The sequence below is a fragment of the Adelges cooleyi genome, unplaced genomic scaffold (genome assembly GCF_023614345.1).
Source record: "Adelges cooleyi isolate 19-005CV unplaced genomic scaffold, UGA_ACOO_1.1 ACOO_flye_CR_arks_rails_tigmint_CR_PRNA_9, whole genome shotgun sequence".
In the NCBI taxonomy this organism is placed as follows: domain Eukaryota; kingdom Metazoa; phylum Arthropoda; class Insecta; order Hemiptera; family Adelgidae; genus Adelges; species Adelges cooleyi.
Genome location: NW_026096579.1, coordinates 14,894,759 through 14,911,711, shown reverse-complemented (window position 1 = coordinate 14,911,711; position 16,953 = coordinate 14,894,759). Strand labels below are relative to the sequence as shown.

Below are 16,953 nucleotides of genomic sequence, written 5' to 3'. Positions count from 1 at the left end.
CTGCACGATCTCTCGTTCACGGCGAGGCTTAATATATTATCTTTATACATATACCTATATAAAACTTATAAACGACTAAATCATAATCCTCTATGAACAAACCTATGGTGTAGGTATAGGAAACGTTATACTTTTTTTTTTCTACGACGTTTATCCATGACGGAAAAAACACTATATGTGCTTATACCTATATATAGGCATACATATAAAATATAGTTCACAAACGCCGCTGGCTAAGTTATTGATTTAACGCGTTGGACACGCAGGTTTATGAATATAAAATGTACTTATATGTATATATTGCGCTTCAGGGCGTTCTTGGCAGTAGTAGGTATACCAATTACTTTATGTGGAAAGCCAAGTTTCATTTGTAACAATGGATAGGTTAGAAAAGTACTCGGCGTGCGAAGCAAAAACGTTGCGACACATTTATGAAGTATGTACAATATGCTAGTAATATTATCACAGTAACAAATAACGTTGTTTAATAATTTGTTTTTTGAAAAATCACATCCTATATTTTTAAGTTGCACGCGCGTTTTCGGTGCTATGTCAAAACATGTATGTAGGATTTTTCTAAAAATTAGGTAACCCAACTCATATTTATCCATATTTTAAAAACCCAATGGCCAATCCACGATATTTTTTTATCCTTACACGAACACTACGTTTCCATGTTTGTAAGTCTACTGTTTTTTTCCTAAGCCGGACAGATAAAGTGTAACATTAAAATCTTATACAATAAAAATCGAAAAGACTAAAGAGTCAAGTCGTTTAGTAGCTAAAAATAATAAAACCGCTTCAAATATTGGATTTTTAAACACTACAGCTATAAAAACAATAAATTAACTTTTCAAAAAAATGGATTTATCAACATTTTGATAAGCGTTCCTGAAAAATGTATGTTTTACACGACTAAGCACCGACTATTAGATACATTCATGTCTTAGTTTTTACAATCCAACAACATGGCGAAGACGTGCGCTTGTTTCCTCGACGAATGCCATAAGTTTAACAAGCCAATACCGTCAAAAATGCCCGATTCGAACGTTCCTGTCCACATATCGAAAGACCGAGCAGCGTCCATTATAAAAGCGTTCAAAACGACCTCGGGACCGGAGTTTCTGAAGGTGCGAAACACCCTGTATATTTGCCCTCGCGAGCATACTTAGGCAAAAAAATATCGTTTTACAGATTTGGGACGAATTGCCGGCCAAAGTAAAACAGCTGGACGAGTACAGGAAGCTCACGTTCTACCTGCACGTTTACTACACCATTTTAGAATGTAAAGCTGAAAAATGCAGCTCAAAGGACGATGAAAAGCAAGACAGTTCCATGGACGCTTTCCGTTTGTTTTTGGTTCGGAGGGGAGCAGAATTTAGCACAGAAACAGAATTTTTACCTTATTTCGCTTTGCCTTACGTCTGCGATCCCACGCAACATTCTTCGTTTAAAAATCTGTTCAGGGTAATCATATTATCTATTTAGAGTGCATTAAGTAAGATCACTTGAGCGATTGTATATTTTGTATTCTCTAAAGGAAAACCAATGGTGCGATTCGCTAAACACCAGATTGGAGGATTTTATTCTTGACATTGCGATTAGCACGTCCATTCTGTTGGTGCCCAGTAAAGAAGCGAAAAAAAGAAAATTTGAAAAGAAAAACCTTAAGTCATTATACCAGGACTATAAGCCGCTTAACAGTTAGTATACAATTCGATTGCTTGAATATTTTAATTTTATTTTGCACTGCAACCCCCTACAAGGTACCTAATTAATGAACAAAAATCTTTATATAATATATTTTTTTAATAATGGATTGAAGTAACTCACAAAAAGTATACCTAAATGAGTAATTATAAAAACTCGCAACTCCATTATGCAATTTATACATAAGTATAATAAATCGTATATACGTTTATCAATGACTCGAAAATTCTGATTTTAGTTTTGGCCGGTGAGTTAATAAATGCTTTAGAAAATTCAATTCGAGGACAAACGATTAATTTGGAGATGATATTAAAAAACTGTAACGCAGTGATCGAATGCAATGAAGAATATCAAGTTCGATATTTTAGAATATTATATTATTTTTTTTATTCGAAAATAATACAATGTTTTTTTTTAACCTTTTAAGAGCACAGCAATTGATGATGAATGCAATTTAGGCGTTTTTAAAATCAAACTCGAACTAAGGGATGGGAATAGCACAAAGAACAAACTGCTAATATTGCAAGCTTTACGATGGGTAAGCTTAAATAAAAAAAACCGAGAACTTTCAAAATATTACAAGAATCTTGTAGTTTTATAAAAAGTTTTAATTTCATAAAATTACAAATTGCGTGTCGTTTTCAGAGACTTACTAGATCAGACAATCGACCACAAACGGTGGCTATGATAAAGAAACACGACATGTTAGATTTATGCAAGCCTAAGGCCGAACAAGGTCTAATGAAATGGTTAATGATGACGAACGGACCACACCCATTGCAACAAATGATAGCCAGATTACTCAATGCTTTGGCATCGTTCAGCAAAGGTCGCAAGTACTTGGCAAGTTCTCCGTTTTTGATAAAGCTCATTATCTCGCAGCTCATATCGTCTCAACACTTTTGGGACACCATCACGTGTAACATGCTCTTGGGAACAATACAAAAGCTGAGCACGTGGTTGGTTATATGCAATATTATATTATATTATAATAATAAAGCGCAGTTTCATCAATATTTTCGTTAACACCAAAAATGTATACACTAAAAAATCCGATGGATCAATACGTGTTAGTGATTACTGATTAGTGACATGTATCCAGAAGGATATATTGTGATATATTAAGGTCTGAATTTCGAAAAAGGTTTAAGGGCTCAAAATTACATAGTCATGTTGCCCCCACGACCAATAACCAGCTCGCCCATGGCAGTAATAGCTTTCCTTTACCCATGGACATGTGTACACACAGGCATGCTATAGCAATAGCTTTCTGTTTTTTTTATTTGTTTGTTTACAATGCCCATTACCCCAGGGACATACTTGGAGATTACTTAGGAAATTATCATTACCGGAAATCTATATGCAGCAACGTTTTTGCAACAATAACCGAAATACCATTTTAATAAAAAACATAAAGTAATTTATAATTCTCAACGAAACGCACTGAAGTACTGGTTATGTTCTATTTTTATTTTTACATTAACAGTAAAATGACGACCGAAAGCGTATTACTTACTGATGGGTTAATTAAACGAGAAAATTAGGCAGTTTAGGTAAGGGTTAACAGTTAAAGTTAACATTTTGAGAGTACTTTTTATTTATTTGTATTTTGTCAAAATTCTTTGTATTCTTTGTAGGTCTAATATTCCATCTTAATTAAAGTCATTCATTAACGAAAAGTTCCTTTTTTTAATGTATTGATTGTTAATATATTAATTTAAAGAATGAAATCAATACTTTGCTATTTTCAGATTTTATAATGTCCCCTATGGTACTAGCAATTTTTTTGGAAAACATTTACACTTAGCCTCCCCTAACCTCTAATAAAACTGTGGACTCGCCTATACTCATGCCTCGTACCATTATAAGTTAAAAAAAAACAATAGCAATATACAAATAAACGTTAGATGTATTATTGAGTCGGATATTTATAACTGATTATTTTTTTTAGTGAAATTAGAATTATACCCAAATACAATATAAATTCTATTCACAAAGACTAGATTTCAAATGATCAAAATTATAATGTATATATGATATATTTGCCTATAATGATTATTTCTAGATTTATTAGCATATTTGTAAGTATAATTAATAAAAAATGTTTCATTTTATTATTATCTTTAATCGCATCTACGAGTATAAGCTAAAGAAAATTCTACAAAATATGAGAAAAGTATAGATAAAATTATGTTACATAAAATATTGTCAACAATTTCTAAAATAATAAACATAAGCAAAATAATTGTAATTTAATGTTTTCCTGGTACGTGTAACACATTTTTATTGACCTTTGTAAAATGTTATTTTTTATTATGTCAAGTCGGCTATTTGAAAACTCGACTAAAATATTTTATGCGATTTCAATAAGGCATATAATTGCATTTTTTGAAATGCATTTTTCAATACATTTATTATGGATATAAACATTCAAGCTCTGAGAATGATAAATACAGTGTTTTGGATATTGTTGCAGTGCCCGTCAACGGAAACAAATGATCGAAAACGGTTTGGCAACTTGGTTGGCCGATCAGTTGGTGAGAAAAAGCGAATTCACAGGCGACAGGAACAAATACGAAATGTACGATTTGGAATACAGCTTAGGGCTTTTCATGAATCTCTGCAAAAGTCAATTGGCCGTCTACGCGTGTATTTCTCGGGCTCGAAATCTACTTCAAAGCATTGGCGTTTTTCTTACATCTCTCGACGTCGATGTTAGTAAAATTGTTACAAGTTAAAAAAATAATAAAACACTTTATTAGGCGCAATCGGAAGGACTTTCCCACCTCCCTTCACGCCATGTTTAGCCTAACTGTCTACTTACTACTCGTCCATTTGGAAAAAATCAAAATTGTAGTTACTCACAGTAAAAATAGTGTATGGTTTAAGATGGCCATGAATGGATTCAAATATCGTCGCTTAAGATGCAACATCTCATTTCTTATTTTTTTGCCAAATCAAGTTGGCCACACTGTTTAATTTAAAATTGTAGCGAGGAATCGACTGTCGGGCACAGATTATAATAAAGTATTAAATAACGATATGATCGAATAATGGTTACATGGTTTATAATGTTATTGAATGGTAATTGACATTTGACACTGATTTTTGCTCTCCTGTAAAGTTGAAAAAATGAGATATTATATGAGGTGTTGCATCTTAAGCGACGATATAGTATAAGAGTTTGTTTGCTTGTAAGAGTTCGCCAAACATATCAAACTCGAGTGTTAAAACCACTCTCAGAGGTTGGAAAAATTAAAAACATTAATAATGTAACATAATCATTGTATTTAAAAGCGAAATAAACGAAAGAAGATATCAAAACACTCTGACTATAAAATCGAATTAATCATAGTGTTATTTATTTTTAATTTTAACATTATTGATTAGCTACATTATATAAAAACGATAGTAACCTATTCAATGAAATTATTTATTCTTTAAGTTATTGTTTTTTTAGAAGAACTTTTCAAATGTTTAAATAATAAGCACAGGCCAAAATTGTAGGTGTAAATTAATTTTCTATGATAAAATATTGCCTATACGAAACCCCTTAAAGTATAATTTTGTGTGGCGTTCTCGTTTGTGTAAATCCAAAAATAATCACTGTTTTTTATTTAAATTATATTATATTAATATTAATTCCGTTTTACTTACGGCTGTTTTTGGTTATTTTAAGATCTTGCCGTGTGTGTCGAGGATTTTTTACAGACTTTTAAAACAACAGGAAATGATAAGCGTGGCCGTCGAATGCGGTTTAATTGCTATCGTCGAACAGACCATAGAAAAAAATAAAAACGTTTACCCGTTGGCCGTTGACCATTTGTTGGGCGTAAGAGACGTTCTGCAGCATAGTAAGCACCCGGGCTTGGATCAATCGTCAGACGACGATGAAAACAATAATTCTGATGATGTAAAACCACCTTGGGTTATTATAACTGGCCAATGTGTTTGTCTAATTAACAAAAAATTGCTTTGTTCGTTTATAGGAAGATTACGAATATCTTGAAGTAGAACTGGACGAAGACGACCCGCTAAAAATTCAGCCGAACGGCGAGGAATTCTTAGCTAGCTACAAAACCGCAGACAGTTTGGCCGCATTGACCATTGACTAACATATTAGCAGATTACAATAACAGTTAATTGTTATTTCTATAGTTGAATTTATAAAAATTTTCTATTACAATACAGTTAAAAATAATTTTAAGAATCGTTGATTACCATATATTTTTACAAAATTATATACTTACCAAATATCATGTATTTTTTCATCACGCTTAGAAAAAGAGATCAAATACAAAACTTGTGTAATCTTAAATAATAAAATTATCGAAAACAATTTACTGATTAATATTGAATTTAAAAGTAGCTGTAGTTCCTTTAGCAGCAGGCAAAATATTAACTTAAGACCTGATAGTTATTATACCTCGTATTAGTATGCTGTGTAGGCCAAATAACATACACCAATAGTTTTTCATATTTGGGACATTCCATGCCAAGTAGCTGCCACCTAAAATGTTTAATATTCCTAAGCATTTGTTCCATACTTTACGATAAACATAATATTAGCAATTATAGCAAACCGAATTTTATATTTTTGAAAAGTGGATAGTGCTCGACTTTTTTACTATAAAATATGTCATTTTTAGATAAGGGGTATACTTAGCCGAGCCGTATTCAATTTTACCTCGCTTTGTCATTTATTCGAGCAATGTCGGATTGACGTTTGGATTTTTGTTAAGACAGACAACTTTAAACAATCACAGAAAACAAATATTCCATAAACCAAAAAATTGAATCGCCCAAGCACAGATAATAATATTGTCTTCTATTTCTCTAAGATTGGTGATTCTAGTATTTTAGTCTATTTTACAATACTAATTACGAATGGGTAGCGTCCCTTAACTGTTTTAGGTTTACAAAAAAAATGTAAAAAAAACGTTATTGTGAAAAATTGCCTTCGCCAAACCTATTAATAGTCAATTGGCTGTCTTGACTGTGACAGTTAATGCTAAAACTAGCAGTAACTTAATTTCGAAATATTTTTCAAAAAATATTATCTCTTTAAATAGATGTTGTCGATTTTTTAATGAAAATACTTTTGGCCTTTGAATGTGATTTCCTTAAGTCGCTGAATTCGTTATTTCCTTTGCCCCTAAAGCATAAAGCAATTATTTCCATTTGGATTTTTAGCTAAAAAATTATAATTTAGAAAGTAATAACATTGCAAAATACTTTCAAACCGGACACATTTTTGACAACGATCGTTGTCGGCCGATTTTTTTCTTCGTCTGAACTATTCAGAATTACGACGCCACGTCTTAAATCGATTCAAATCATATTATACGTATATAATATGGATGTATAAATAATATGTATTCATAAATTCGCATTCTGTCTATAAAAAAAACGTGTACCTATTTATTTATACGTACATAATGCACCTCTACGCGGGTTTAACGTGCAGTCTTTCTTTCTAATCGACAAATAAACTTTCTACCGAAAAGAAAAACATAATAAAAAATTCACTGGCGCGTACATACATATAGTAACGATAATAATAGAAACCCACTGTGAACACTGTCCGGGTGTTTAACGTCGCCGCCGTATGAATGCATAATGAAGATCAACCGGTTTTTTGTTTTAATAAGAAAAGAATCGTTGATCTTGGCCGTGCGATCATAAACGCCAACTACTCACACGGCATTTAGTGTGATACAGCGTTAAGAAATACACCTATACCGACACCGTATTATAATAATATTTAATTTAAAACGTTAACGCAATGTTCTTTCGAATACCGTTAGCGGGCCTTTGTCTGGTCGCCATCGTCTCAACGCTAGACGTCAACGGTGAGCAGATTTCAAAAACTACACAGTTCTTGGCAAACGCTGCACTTCAGGTAATAAACAAAACCCATACTAAATTACACTAAACACGTATCAAATAGCTGGTGTTGATTTTTATGTTGAAAACAGTTTTTTTTTTAATAATAATAATAATAATTAAGCAACATATTTCTCAATCCCTCGACCCACTTCACGCGGTCTGTGAATAACAATAACTGCAATATGACTAATAGGTACGTCCGATGTCTTAGCAGGGGCGAATTTAACAATGAAAGGAAGGAGGGGGATGGAAAAAAATGTACTTTAAATACATATGAGCAATATAGTCGTAGAGTAAAGTTAAGTTTATATAGTAAAAAACAAATACATGTTCTATTCTATTATATTGTTAAAGAAATACACTTTTAATACTTAAAATTCAAGTACACAAGGGAGGCCCATAATCCTCCATGTATATGTCCCTGAGCCTGAGGAAATTAACTCATGGCAAACTCGTACACTCATCTGCAGGCGACCATCGAAGACCGGTACAACTACGTGTCGTCCCCTTTGGCCGCCTCGATTATCCTGGGATTGGTGACAGAAGGAGCAGAGGGTGATACTAAGAGTGAACTGCTGGCAGCCTCGGGATCCAACGAATTGTTGGACAAGGAGGCGTACAAGAAGGTGCTCACTTCGATCAAGGTTAGTCGAACACGTCTTAGACTGTTCACAGTAATTACTGTGTCTTCTTCTTCTTGGTTGTGCAGGGGTTGTCATCCGACGGAACGTTACAGAACAAGGTGGTGCTCAAAAATTTCGTGTATGTCTACAAAAACTACAGCGTCCACGAGTCGTTCGCCGAGTTAGCTAAGGAGTATTACTTGGCAGATGTCAAGAGCGTGGCAAGACCAGACTTGGAGGTCCGCATTCTCCAGACTCGGGAAGACGTCACAAACACCGGTATACGCATTGTTTTCTACTCTATTTTCACGTTGCAACCTTTAATTGTAAAAGTATATACCTGTAATACGCTATAAAAGTTAAAAATAACAAAATAAATATACCTACTCTGTACTCGTGTCGAAAAGGCCATTGACCTTGTTCGCTCTGGCGCATATTATAATAACACCAAGCGACGCCAGAAGCTATTTGAATATTTACAGTAATAAGTTCAATAAGGACAAGTTAAACAGCAAAAAAAAAACACTACAAAACCGCATCACCTAACAGAAATCGAATCGCGCAATAATATGCTAATACTAAAAAAAAACTGCACTATTCGATATTATCTTTTCTAGATAATATTCCTTTGATGAATTATCTTTTATACACAAACATGAGCACTAATTTTTCTACATGGGACAGGGAGATAATTAAAACTCGGCAAAACGATTGGTTTTCTTTATGATGTGTAGCCCTCGTCTTGTAATTATTTTCTATAAGCGTTATTTTTTTTGGAAAGCTCAAGTTTATTTTTTTGTAATGGCAAAAGGCATTTAAAAGAAGACATAGCGATTTATTAAAAACATGTCTATATCGTTTTTTAGCGTTTAACGAACACGCCATGCTGATGTTCAACGGGTTCTCTTTGGAAATGAGTTGGCCGACGAGCACTTGGCACAGGACTTCAGTGTCTTGGGACGGTAATGTGATTAGAGCATTTGGAGCGGCCGGCAACTTTGCTCTGGGCTACGTACCGTCAGTAGATTGTACAGCTTTCAAGTTACCATACAAGGTATATCCATGTACTCTTATCGTTAACTTTGGCCTTTTGCACTGTTCAACCAAAATTATTCATTACTGTATTAATAAGTATACACAATAGTTAAAAGCTCTAAATTAAGGTTTTTTTAAAAAAAAATAATTACCTATACTTTACTCCTTAATAAATGTGTGGATGTATAGCTTTCTCTTAATAAAATAAGTATGATATTTTAAGAAAGTCTACTGAAATACGTTTGGTTTTTTTTGTACTCTAGAACACGGATTACAGTCTGCTAGTGCTTGTACCAAAAACCAAAAGTACATTGGACGACACGCTTAAAAGCCTGCCCGAAAACAGCATCGATGAAATCACAAAGACGTTGACTATGAAACCGGCTTTCGTCACGATGCCATGTTTTGAAAGTAGCAACATCACTTCCTTTAAATCTGTTTTAAAAGAGGTAAAATATAATAATATTATGATCCACCCTACCGGCTTGATCTAACACGGATCTATTGTTTAAATGTTGTGACAGAAAACAAAGGTAAACAGAGTTTTCACCGAAACAGCCGACTTGTCAAACATATCGTCTGACAAACTGTACTTAGACGACATGGTTCAACAGGCAGGTATTGAAGTATGCATCGATGGAACATCAGCTTTTTCATTATCTAGTAAGGAATTATAAATGACATTAAAACAATTAACCAAAATTCGATAAGAAAAAAAAATAAACCAATTTTCTGCTATTTATTTCAGGTTCAGCGTTTGCGCCTCAAAGAGTCATCAAAGAGTATATAGTTGTTGACAAACCATTTGTGTACATCTTATACAATGAGAGTAACAACGTAATACTCGTCGCTGGTAAAGTAGAACAACCCAACTGGCAAGAAACAGAGAACAATTCAAACACTGATATTGAAACTATCAAAATGTAGGAGAACGATATCTACTAGCGCCTCATGGCCGAAATTAATTATTAAGTTTTAAAATTAGCAAGTCATAATTATTTTTAGAACATGTATTTATTAAATTATTATTATACTATACATTATATAATAAAAATATAGTTACACTATTTACACAACACATGGAAATATGATATAGAATTTTTTACACAGTCACTAGTAATAGGGTTGAAATTAATACTATGAGAAAAATACGTCATTTGATTTCGTTTTGAATTTGTTGCCATTTTTGCACCAGTGATGAAACATGCTTGTGTTTTAGTCCAAGACCTACATCTAATTTTCCGACCTGCAAGAAAGAAAAAGAAGTAATAATAAGCATAAAATTATAATTATGTTTTACATAGGATTTTCACAATTTAAACTTGAAGAAAATACTGCATAGTAAAGTTTTAAGTTTGTAGGAATTATATTTACTTTTTTCTTTTTTTTTGGTTTGATCACTTCTTTGTCTTCTTCTACACTTACAACTGGATTAGAAGTTATTTTCGCACGAGGAACTATTTCTACATCAGGTGTTTGAACTATTGTTTCTGGTTGACTGGGTGGTTTTGATTCAAACTGAGCAATATCGGCATAAAATGAATTTAATTCATAAGATAACTCATCACCAGGAACCGGCGGCTAGAATCAAAAGCCAATTATAAATAGATTTAGTCATGCTATGATGATAAAAAAAAAAATTAATGAGTTTAATGGATCAATAACAGGCTACCAAATTATACACATTAAGGTACCACAGAATGCTTAGTGATCCATTAATGAATGTTCTTGCGACCCCCAACACTGAACTAGAAATTGTAAAAAATTTTATATATTAAACAGAGCCTCGTCCCCACTATCAAGCCAAACCCTAAATGCAACACAAACATGTTACAGCTGAAATACAATGTTAGCTAAATTTTGCATACACATCAAAGGTTTGTCGAAATGCCGACATTACAGGAGCCAAGGAAACATTTCGTTGTGACGTGGTTCGGTGTGCAGCTCGAGCTTCAGCTCGCTAGTGTGGACGGGGTTCAAGATTTTTACTTACAACTATTATTTCTGTTCCTTCTTTATGGCTATCATCTTCGATATCCATATCTTCGGGTTCAGGGTGGCTAGTATCCGGTTCGGAACAATTGGTTGGAGGAGGTGTACAATCTTTAGCCGCCCCAGTTGATGACTGAGTAATCTCAGTTTCCTCAACTGGATAATGCCATTGTGTATGGCCATCAGCAATGTTTTGATAATAATACCTCGTGTTAGTTCTAAAATAATATCCACAAATTAATGTAAAAGTAAAAATAAATAATTTTTGTTTTTTTTTAAAGACACATTTAAAGCCAAAAAAATATATAATTAACATACTTGTAATTATAAATAAATATAAGTTGTACTATATGAAAGTGAAATAAATACATTTAATAATACTTATGTTTGACTCAAATAACCATATAAAATATGAAAAAATGTTGTTGTATTGTGCCTGTTGGAGACAAACCTGTTGTGTAGACATTATTTCCGCCATATTATTCCACCTGCGTTTAACACATCTCAAATGCAAACCACACAATTGAATACTATTAAATATAAAGTAGTAAAGATAAAGTATTATTACAATGGTAAATAATTATTTTGAGCACATTTCAAGCCATTTGAACTTCAATGTTGATTGGTTATGGAGTCCATAAAACTTTTCTGTTTTTTTTTGGTACATACCTACTTGGTGTTCAAACTGCCTTAGTCATAACTCATATGCTATTTACATATTATTTTGAAAATATTTTTAAAATGTAATTTCCCCTCTCTCATATTTAATTATCGACATAAAAAAATTAATACAATAATAGTAACTGCTAATTTGTATATTAAACAATTTGTTAGTCAATAATCTCAATAAATCAAAATATAGCACATACTTGTCCCACTGACACGACCAACCATCGGGCACAACAGATTTTTCTAAAGTTCTCAATTCAATTGCCATTTCATCGAGCCATTTTGAAAAATAATCATCATTTAATGCATTTTCTTTCCAAGCTTCCATTAATGTCTGTAAAAAAAAAAAGTACAATATTATAATGTTAATTTTTTACAATAAGTAGTACAGAGTGATCAATTCAACCTTAGATAACCCAGTATCTCTTAAGATAATTATTAGGTAATATACTGATTTTTTTATTAATTTAGGTAATTTTACTGATTTTATGATATGATTAGTGCCTATCAGCAATAAATGGACACTAATTTTATTTTTATTTGTTAATGTAATGAAAAAATAATAAGAATATGCAGCTTATTCACTATATCTAAAATGTCTATGTCTGTTGTGAGCACTGATGATGGTAGCATTGTTATAGGAAATACTCGTGTACTCTAAGTGTATTATTTATAGTAGTTAAGAGAACCTTCTAGTTATTAAGGGGTATTGGCAATTTTTTGAAAAAATGTTAATTTAAAAGTTAAATTGTGATGTGTTGATTGTGATGATTATTAGTTCAGTAATTAGGACTATAAATTATCTTTTTTATTATGAGTGTTTAATCTTTAAAATCACAGTATTTTATCTATTTAATGTAAACATGTTTTTATCATTGAAAATCATCAATGAGACATTTAAAAATATTTTATTATTTTTTTTCATACTTTATGTTACTTTACAATATTACAAAATTGCTAAATATACGCCTGTTTTTATGTCATTTTCAGAGTTCTATTCACTTATGCAACTTTAACAGTAATGTATATATTTAATACATTTTTTTAATTTAGAATAATTTTTTGAAAATTTTGACTGGATGATAACCAATTTTTAATAATTACTTTTAATGTTATTATAGTTTATATTTTGGGCAAGAGATGAGGTTCGGTTGAGTAAACCACGCATAGTAGGGTTATACTAAGTATAAAAATAATCCACCCTTCCTCCAGTCCTAAATTTTAAACTCATAATTTTTAAAATACATTTTTTAATCAGATTAATGATAAGTCAAAATATTTAGTTAATTATTCATTTAAAAAGTTAATTAAATATGTATGTTACCGTTTAAGTATTAAAGTGGATAGAGCTCTAAAAAGGTAACACATTTAGTAATTTTATAATGTAATAAAATAACAAAATATCTAAAAAACCCTTAACCATATAAAATAATACACTTTAGTGTACACAAGTATTTCTGTAGCAATGCTATAAGAAAATACTAAAACTTTTGTAAAATAAATATTTATTTATTTAAAACCAGGCTTCTTAAGTATAGTTTAGTAGCTTCTCTATATTAGGATGCTAACCTTGTTTAAAAAATGTACTTATTTATCAAGTATTTAATTTCAATGTATTTATTAATTAGTAACTTACATCAATTTTAACAGTCATGATTTGAACAGTGGATAATTTTGTATTGTTTTCACAGTCTGATAAAAAATGTAATTTGGATGAGATTAATAAAGATAATTCTTGAATGTGGTTTTTATCTAAAAATTGGAATTAGAAATAATTGTCAACATAAAATTGATATATGTACAAAAATAAAGGTTATTTATCAAATTACCTATATTTAAATCACATAATATAGTTGATTGTTTTGCCAAAGAATTCGTTTTGACAAATTTTGGACTACTTGGCAAATTTATTGTTTCACCTTTAACAAAACTGATTGAACCTCCGTTATTAGGCTTAGTTGGAGCTGAATAACCAAATCCCGTTTTGATATTGGCACAAGGGTCATGACTGTACAACAACTTTTTTTCATTTAAACTATTTGTTCCATCATCTAAAAATTAAGATACGATTTTGTTAAAAACATTTTTTTTTTTTTAGAAATATATACATCTATTAGGGTGATTGTTAATTTTTACTTTGTATCGGAGCCCTTCGATTCGGTTCCAAGAGAGTAAAGTTTTGAGTTTTTTTTTTTTTAATTAGGAATGATTTCTTGTGATTTGAGTGGAAAGTTTTCCTCGATATATTAATTAAAGAATCCCAGAATATTATAATTATTATGATTCATTTTTGAATAAAAATATTATTAAAAGGAAATTACCTCAAATACCTTAATACATTTCCATAACAAGAAACTGTTTTGGCTACAAATATTGTTACAGGAAAATATATATTCGAAATTAAAATAAAAAATATTGTTTTCAAATAAATAAAACATCTCACTACAACACCAGATTGTCCAGGATTAACAGGTTATGTCTTGTATTTTCTTCTAATTTGGATGGTTGATAAGGGAATTAAAACAGTGGAGAAATCTAAAATTAACAAAAATGCACCAAATAATACTAAAAATTTCAAATTTCTCCATTATTTCGGGCCCTCTATCGATCTCTAAATATTAAGATAATAGGAGCATGACCTGTTGATTGTAGCTAAGCTGGTCTCACTTGTATATATAATAATTTTTTAAAAAAATGTAATTAATTTATAACAGATTAACAGAAATTCAGAATAAAATTTTTCCAAAACCTATAAATATAATAAAGACGATTCTAATATGTATATATATATATATATATCTATTAATAATGTACTATATTATTACTATTTATATGTATTTATTCGTACCTTGTTCATTATCTTCACCATAATTTGCAATCAAACTGAATGGTTTAATCGTATTTTCTTTAGCCTCTAACTTGGGTTCATTATTTAGATTGGTTAATGAACTTATATTACTCTCGAGAAGCTTAATTGATTGTTTATTAGTCGTTTTCAAATCTGGTGATGTACTTTTAGGACTTGTACTTATTTGATCTACGTAATCTGGAGGAACTTCACTATTTAAAATGTCAAAAATATCACCAGATGATTTATTTTCTAAAGATTTTTTTGTTTCAGATTCATTTATTATATTATCAGGAGGTATCTCTGTTCCAATAATATCAATTATATCGGTTGGACTTTTTGATTCAATTACGTTTTCTGTTATTTTTATACAACTAATTTCCTTTTCTTTTTGTTTAAACATCTCAGCTTTTTGCTGTAATCTCTTTAATATTGTAGATTTTTGCACCAGTTCATCCTCTTTTTCATCATCACTGGAATCACTACCGTAATCAACTAGTGCACTTAGTTTTTTAGATTCTTGTTTAGGTTTCTTAGCACTTTTACATGAAGTAGGGTCTAGTACAGGTAATGCTTCACTTGATAATCTTTTTCTAGAATTGGTGGTTCCATTCAAGTTATCTAAAACATGTTATGACGGTTGTGAAAATAAATAATAGTTAATCATATATTATATTAAATTTTTATGAAATTTAAAGTATTTCATTTAATTTACCTTCGTTGTTAACGGTATGGGCAGCATAATACTCAGGTTTCTCCCATGTCACTTTATTAGTTTGTGTATTCCAGTAATATATAAATCCAGATACATCATCGTAACATTCTTGCCAAACTGTAAATATAATTACAATTGTGTAAAACACTTTGTACTCGAGTTGAAAAATGATAGTTTGTTATTTATTTAAAAATGTTTACTAACTATGGTCAGAATCATTATCCTGAAAAGTATTCATTAATCCATTTTCATTGATACTAGTATTATGAATTTGAACTCCGTTTGGTTCTAAAGAAAAATAATATATTAAGTAAGCAAGGAATCAAATAAATTATAGATATTTAATATGGGGCTTACGCCCCTAATAAGTAATTGAGTTGGCATAAGTATGTACAAAAAATATTTAGTTATAAGTAAAATTTGATGGGTTTTTACTAATATCATAATGTTAACTTAAAAGGTATCAAATTCTAATATCCAAGTACTCAAAAATACTACCAAATAATATCTTTTATAATAATAATAATAAAAATAATTTATGTTCACTGTTCATTGTATTCTAAAATCGTTACAGTGAAAACATGTTTCCTTAGTTACATTAAAAGGATTGAATACCGATTATTCTCGTCTATGTCCATTAAATACTTTTTTAAATATAGTTTTCCTACTACGAATAAGAAACGTTTAAACACTTTAAAAAGTACTCTGTTGGATCTCTAGTAAACTTCATGACAAATTTAAGTCCGTTTTCAAATTCCTTATCGCATCACTAAGTAAATCGGTACAATGTACAAAATATACATCTAAATTCCTTTGTTGTACATGAGATAGACGAGACGGGACTAATTGCTATCCAATCCCATTAAAATAAAACAACATTGATATTTAATACATATAAACAATAAAGTAACTTATTTATTTGACTATTTATCATGTTTTAGTAAGTTTACCGTTTTCAATGGACTGTGTCATATCTAATATGATTTTTCTTCTATCCATGCCAATAATAATGTTCAAACCGATCTAATGATTGTTTTTTTTATATAATAAATATTCTGGAACAGCTCAGATACTAATACATTATCCACGATTATTGCACTATTTACCTCCTATACACAATTTTAAGTCTGAACTATCAAAAGTGACAAGTTACAACTTACTATCCAGATAAAAAAAAAAATATAAATTGTATTTTTATCAATAATAGCATGATAAAACAAATTGAAAATAAAAATTATGTCACAAAAGCTTAGAGTAGTAATATGAAGAGGTGAACTCCGTGTACTCACGTCCCACTGAAAGCATTCTGGTCAAAAGTTCCTAAATGATAACAAAGTATCAAGTTACCACTATGGTTATGACGGCCTTGCAGCTGACGTCCCGAATTACCCCGCCCTTCGTGGTCCTCCTTTTTTCTTTTGCAAGGTTATAACCAAGTTATACCATTTGAAGAAATAGTAATCTCAGCTTTA

The 16,953-nt window shown here is 30.9% G+C and overlaps 3 protein-coding genes across 5 annotated transcripts; 2 read left to right on the top strand and 1 right to left on the bottom strand.

Moving 5' to 3' along the window:
- The first annotated feature begins 317 nt into the window (after positions 1-317).
- LOC126846526 (lisH domain-containing protein ARMC9-like) lies at positions 318-5,981 on the top strand. Of its 3 annotated transcripts, XM_050586016.1 has the most exons (11): positions 398-436; positions 528-561; positions 951-1,130; positions 1,195-1,467; positions 1,541-1,703; positions 1,949-2,064; positions 2,138-2,248; positions 2,356-2,669; positions 4,187-4,424; positions 5,390-5,623; positions 5,700-5,981. In XM_050586016.1, the coding sequence occupies exons 1-11, from the start codon at positions 432-434 to the stop codon at positions 5,823-5,825; spliced, it is 1,794 nt and encodes a 597-aa protein (XP_050441973.1). In that variant the 5' UTR covers positions 398-431; the 3' UTR covers positions 5,826-5,981. The 3 variants fall into 3 exon arrangements, with proteins under 3 accessions (XP_050441974.1, XP_050441972.1, XP_050441973.1); XM_050586017.1 differs by lacking the exon at positions 528-561 and having other exon boundaries at positions 318-436; positions 5,438-5,623; XM_050586015.1 differs by lacking the exon at positions 528-561 and having other exon boundaries at positions 318-436.
- Positions 5,982-7,392: 1,411 nt separating this feature from the next.
- On the top strand, positions 7,393-10,333 carry LOC126847212 (serpin B5-like). Its single transcript, XM_050587349.1, has 7 exons — positions 7,393-7,612; positions 8,070-8,243; positions 8,309-8,501; positions 9,089-9,276; positions 9,521-9,706; positions 9,782-9,920; positions 10,006-10,333. The coding sequence occupies exons 1-7, from the start codon at positions 7,496-7,498 to the stop codon at positions 10,182-10,184; spliced, it is 1,176 nt and encodes a 391-aa protein (XP_050443306.1). The 5' UTR covers positions 7,393-7,495; the 3' UTR covers positions 10,185-10,333.
- Positions 10,301-16,798, bottom strand: LOC126847210 (formin-binding protein 4-like). The gene is made up of 10 exons (XM_050587348.1): positions 16,432-16,798; positions 15,686-15,769; positions 15,482-15,598; positions 14,767-15,387; positions 13,748-13,969; positions 13,555-13,670; positions 12,119-12,252; positions 11,251-11,467; positions 10,632-10,838; positions 10,301-10,503 (listed from the first exon to the last, which is right to left on the bottom strand). Exons 1-10 carry the CDS (start codon positions 16,478-16,480, stop codon positions 10,411-10,413), a joined length of 1,860 nt encoding a protein of 619 aa, XP_050443305.1. The 5' UTR covers positions 16,481-16,798; the 3' UTR covers positions 10,301-10,410.
- Between the last annotated feature and the right edge of the window lie 155 nt (positions 16,799-16,953).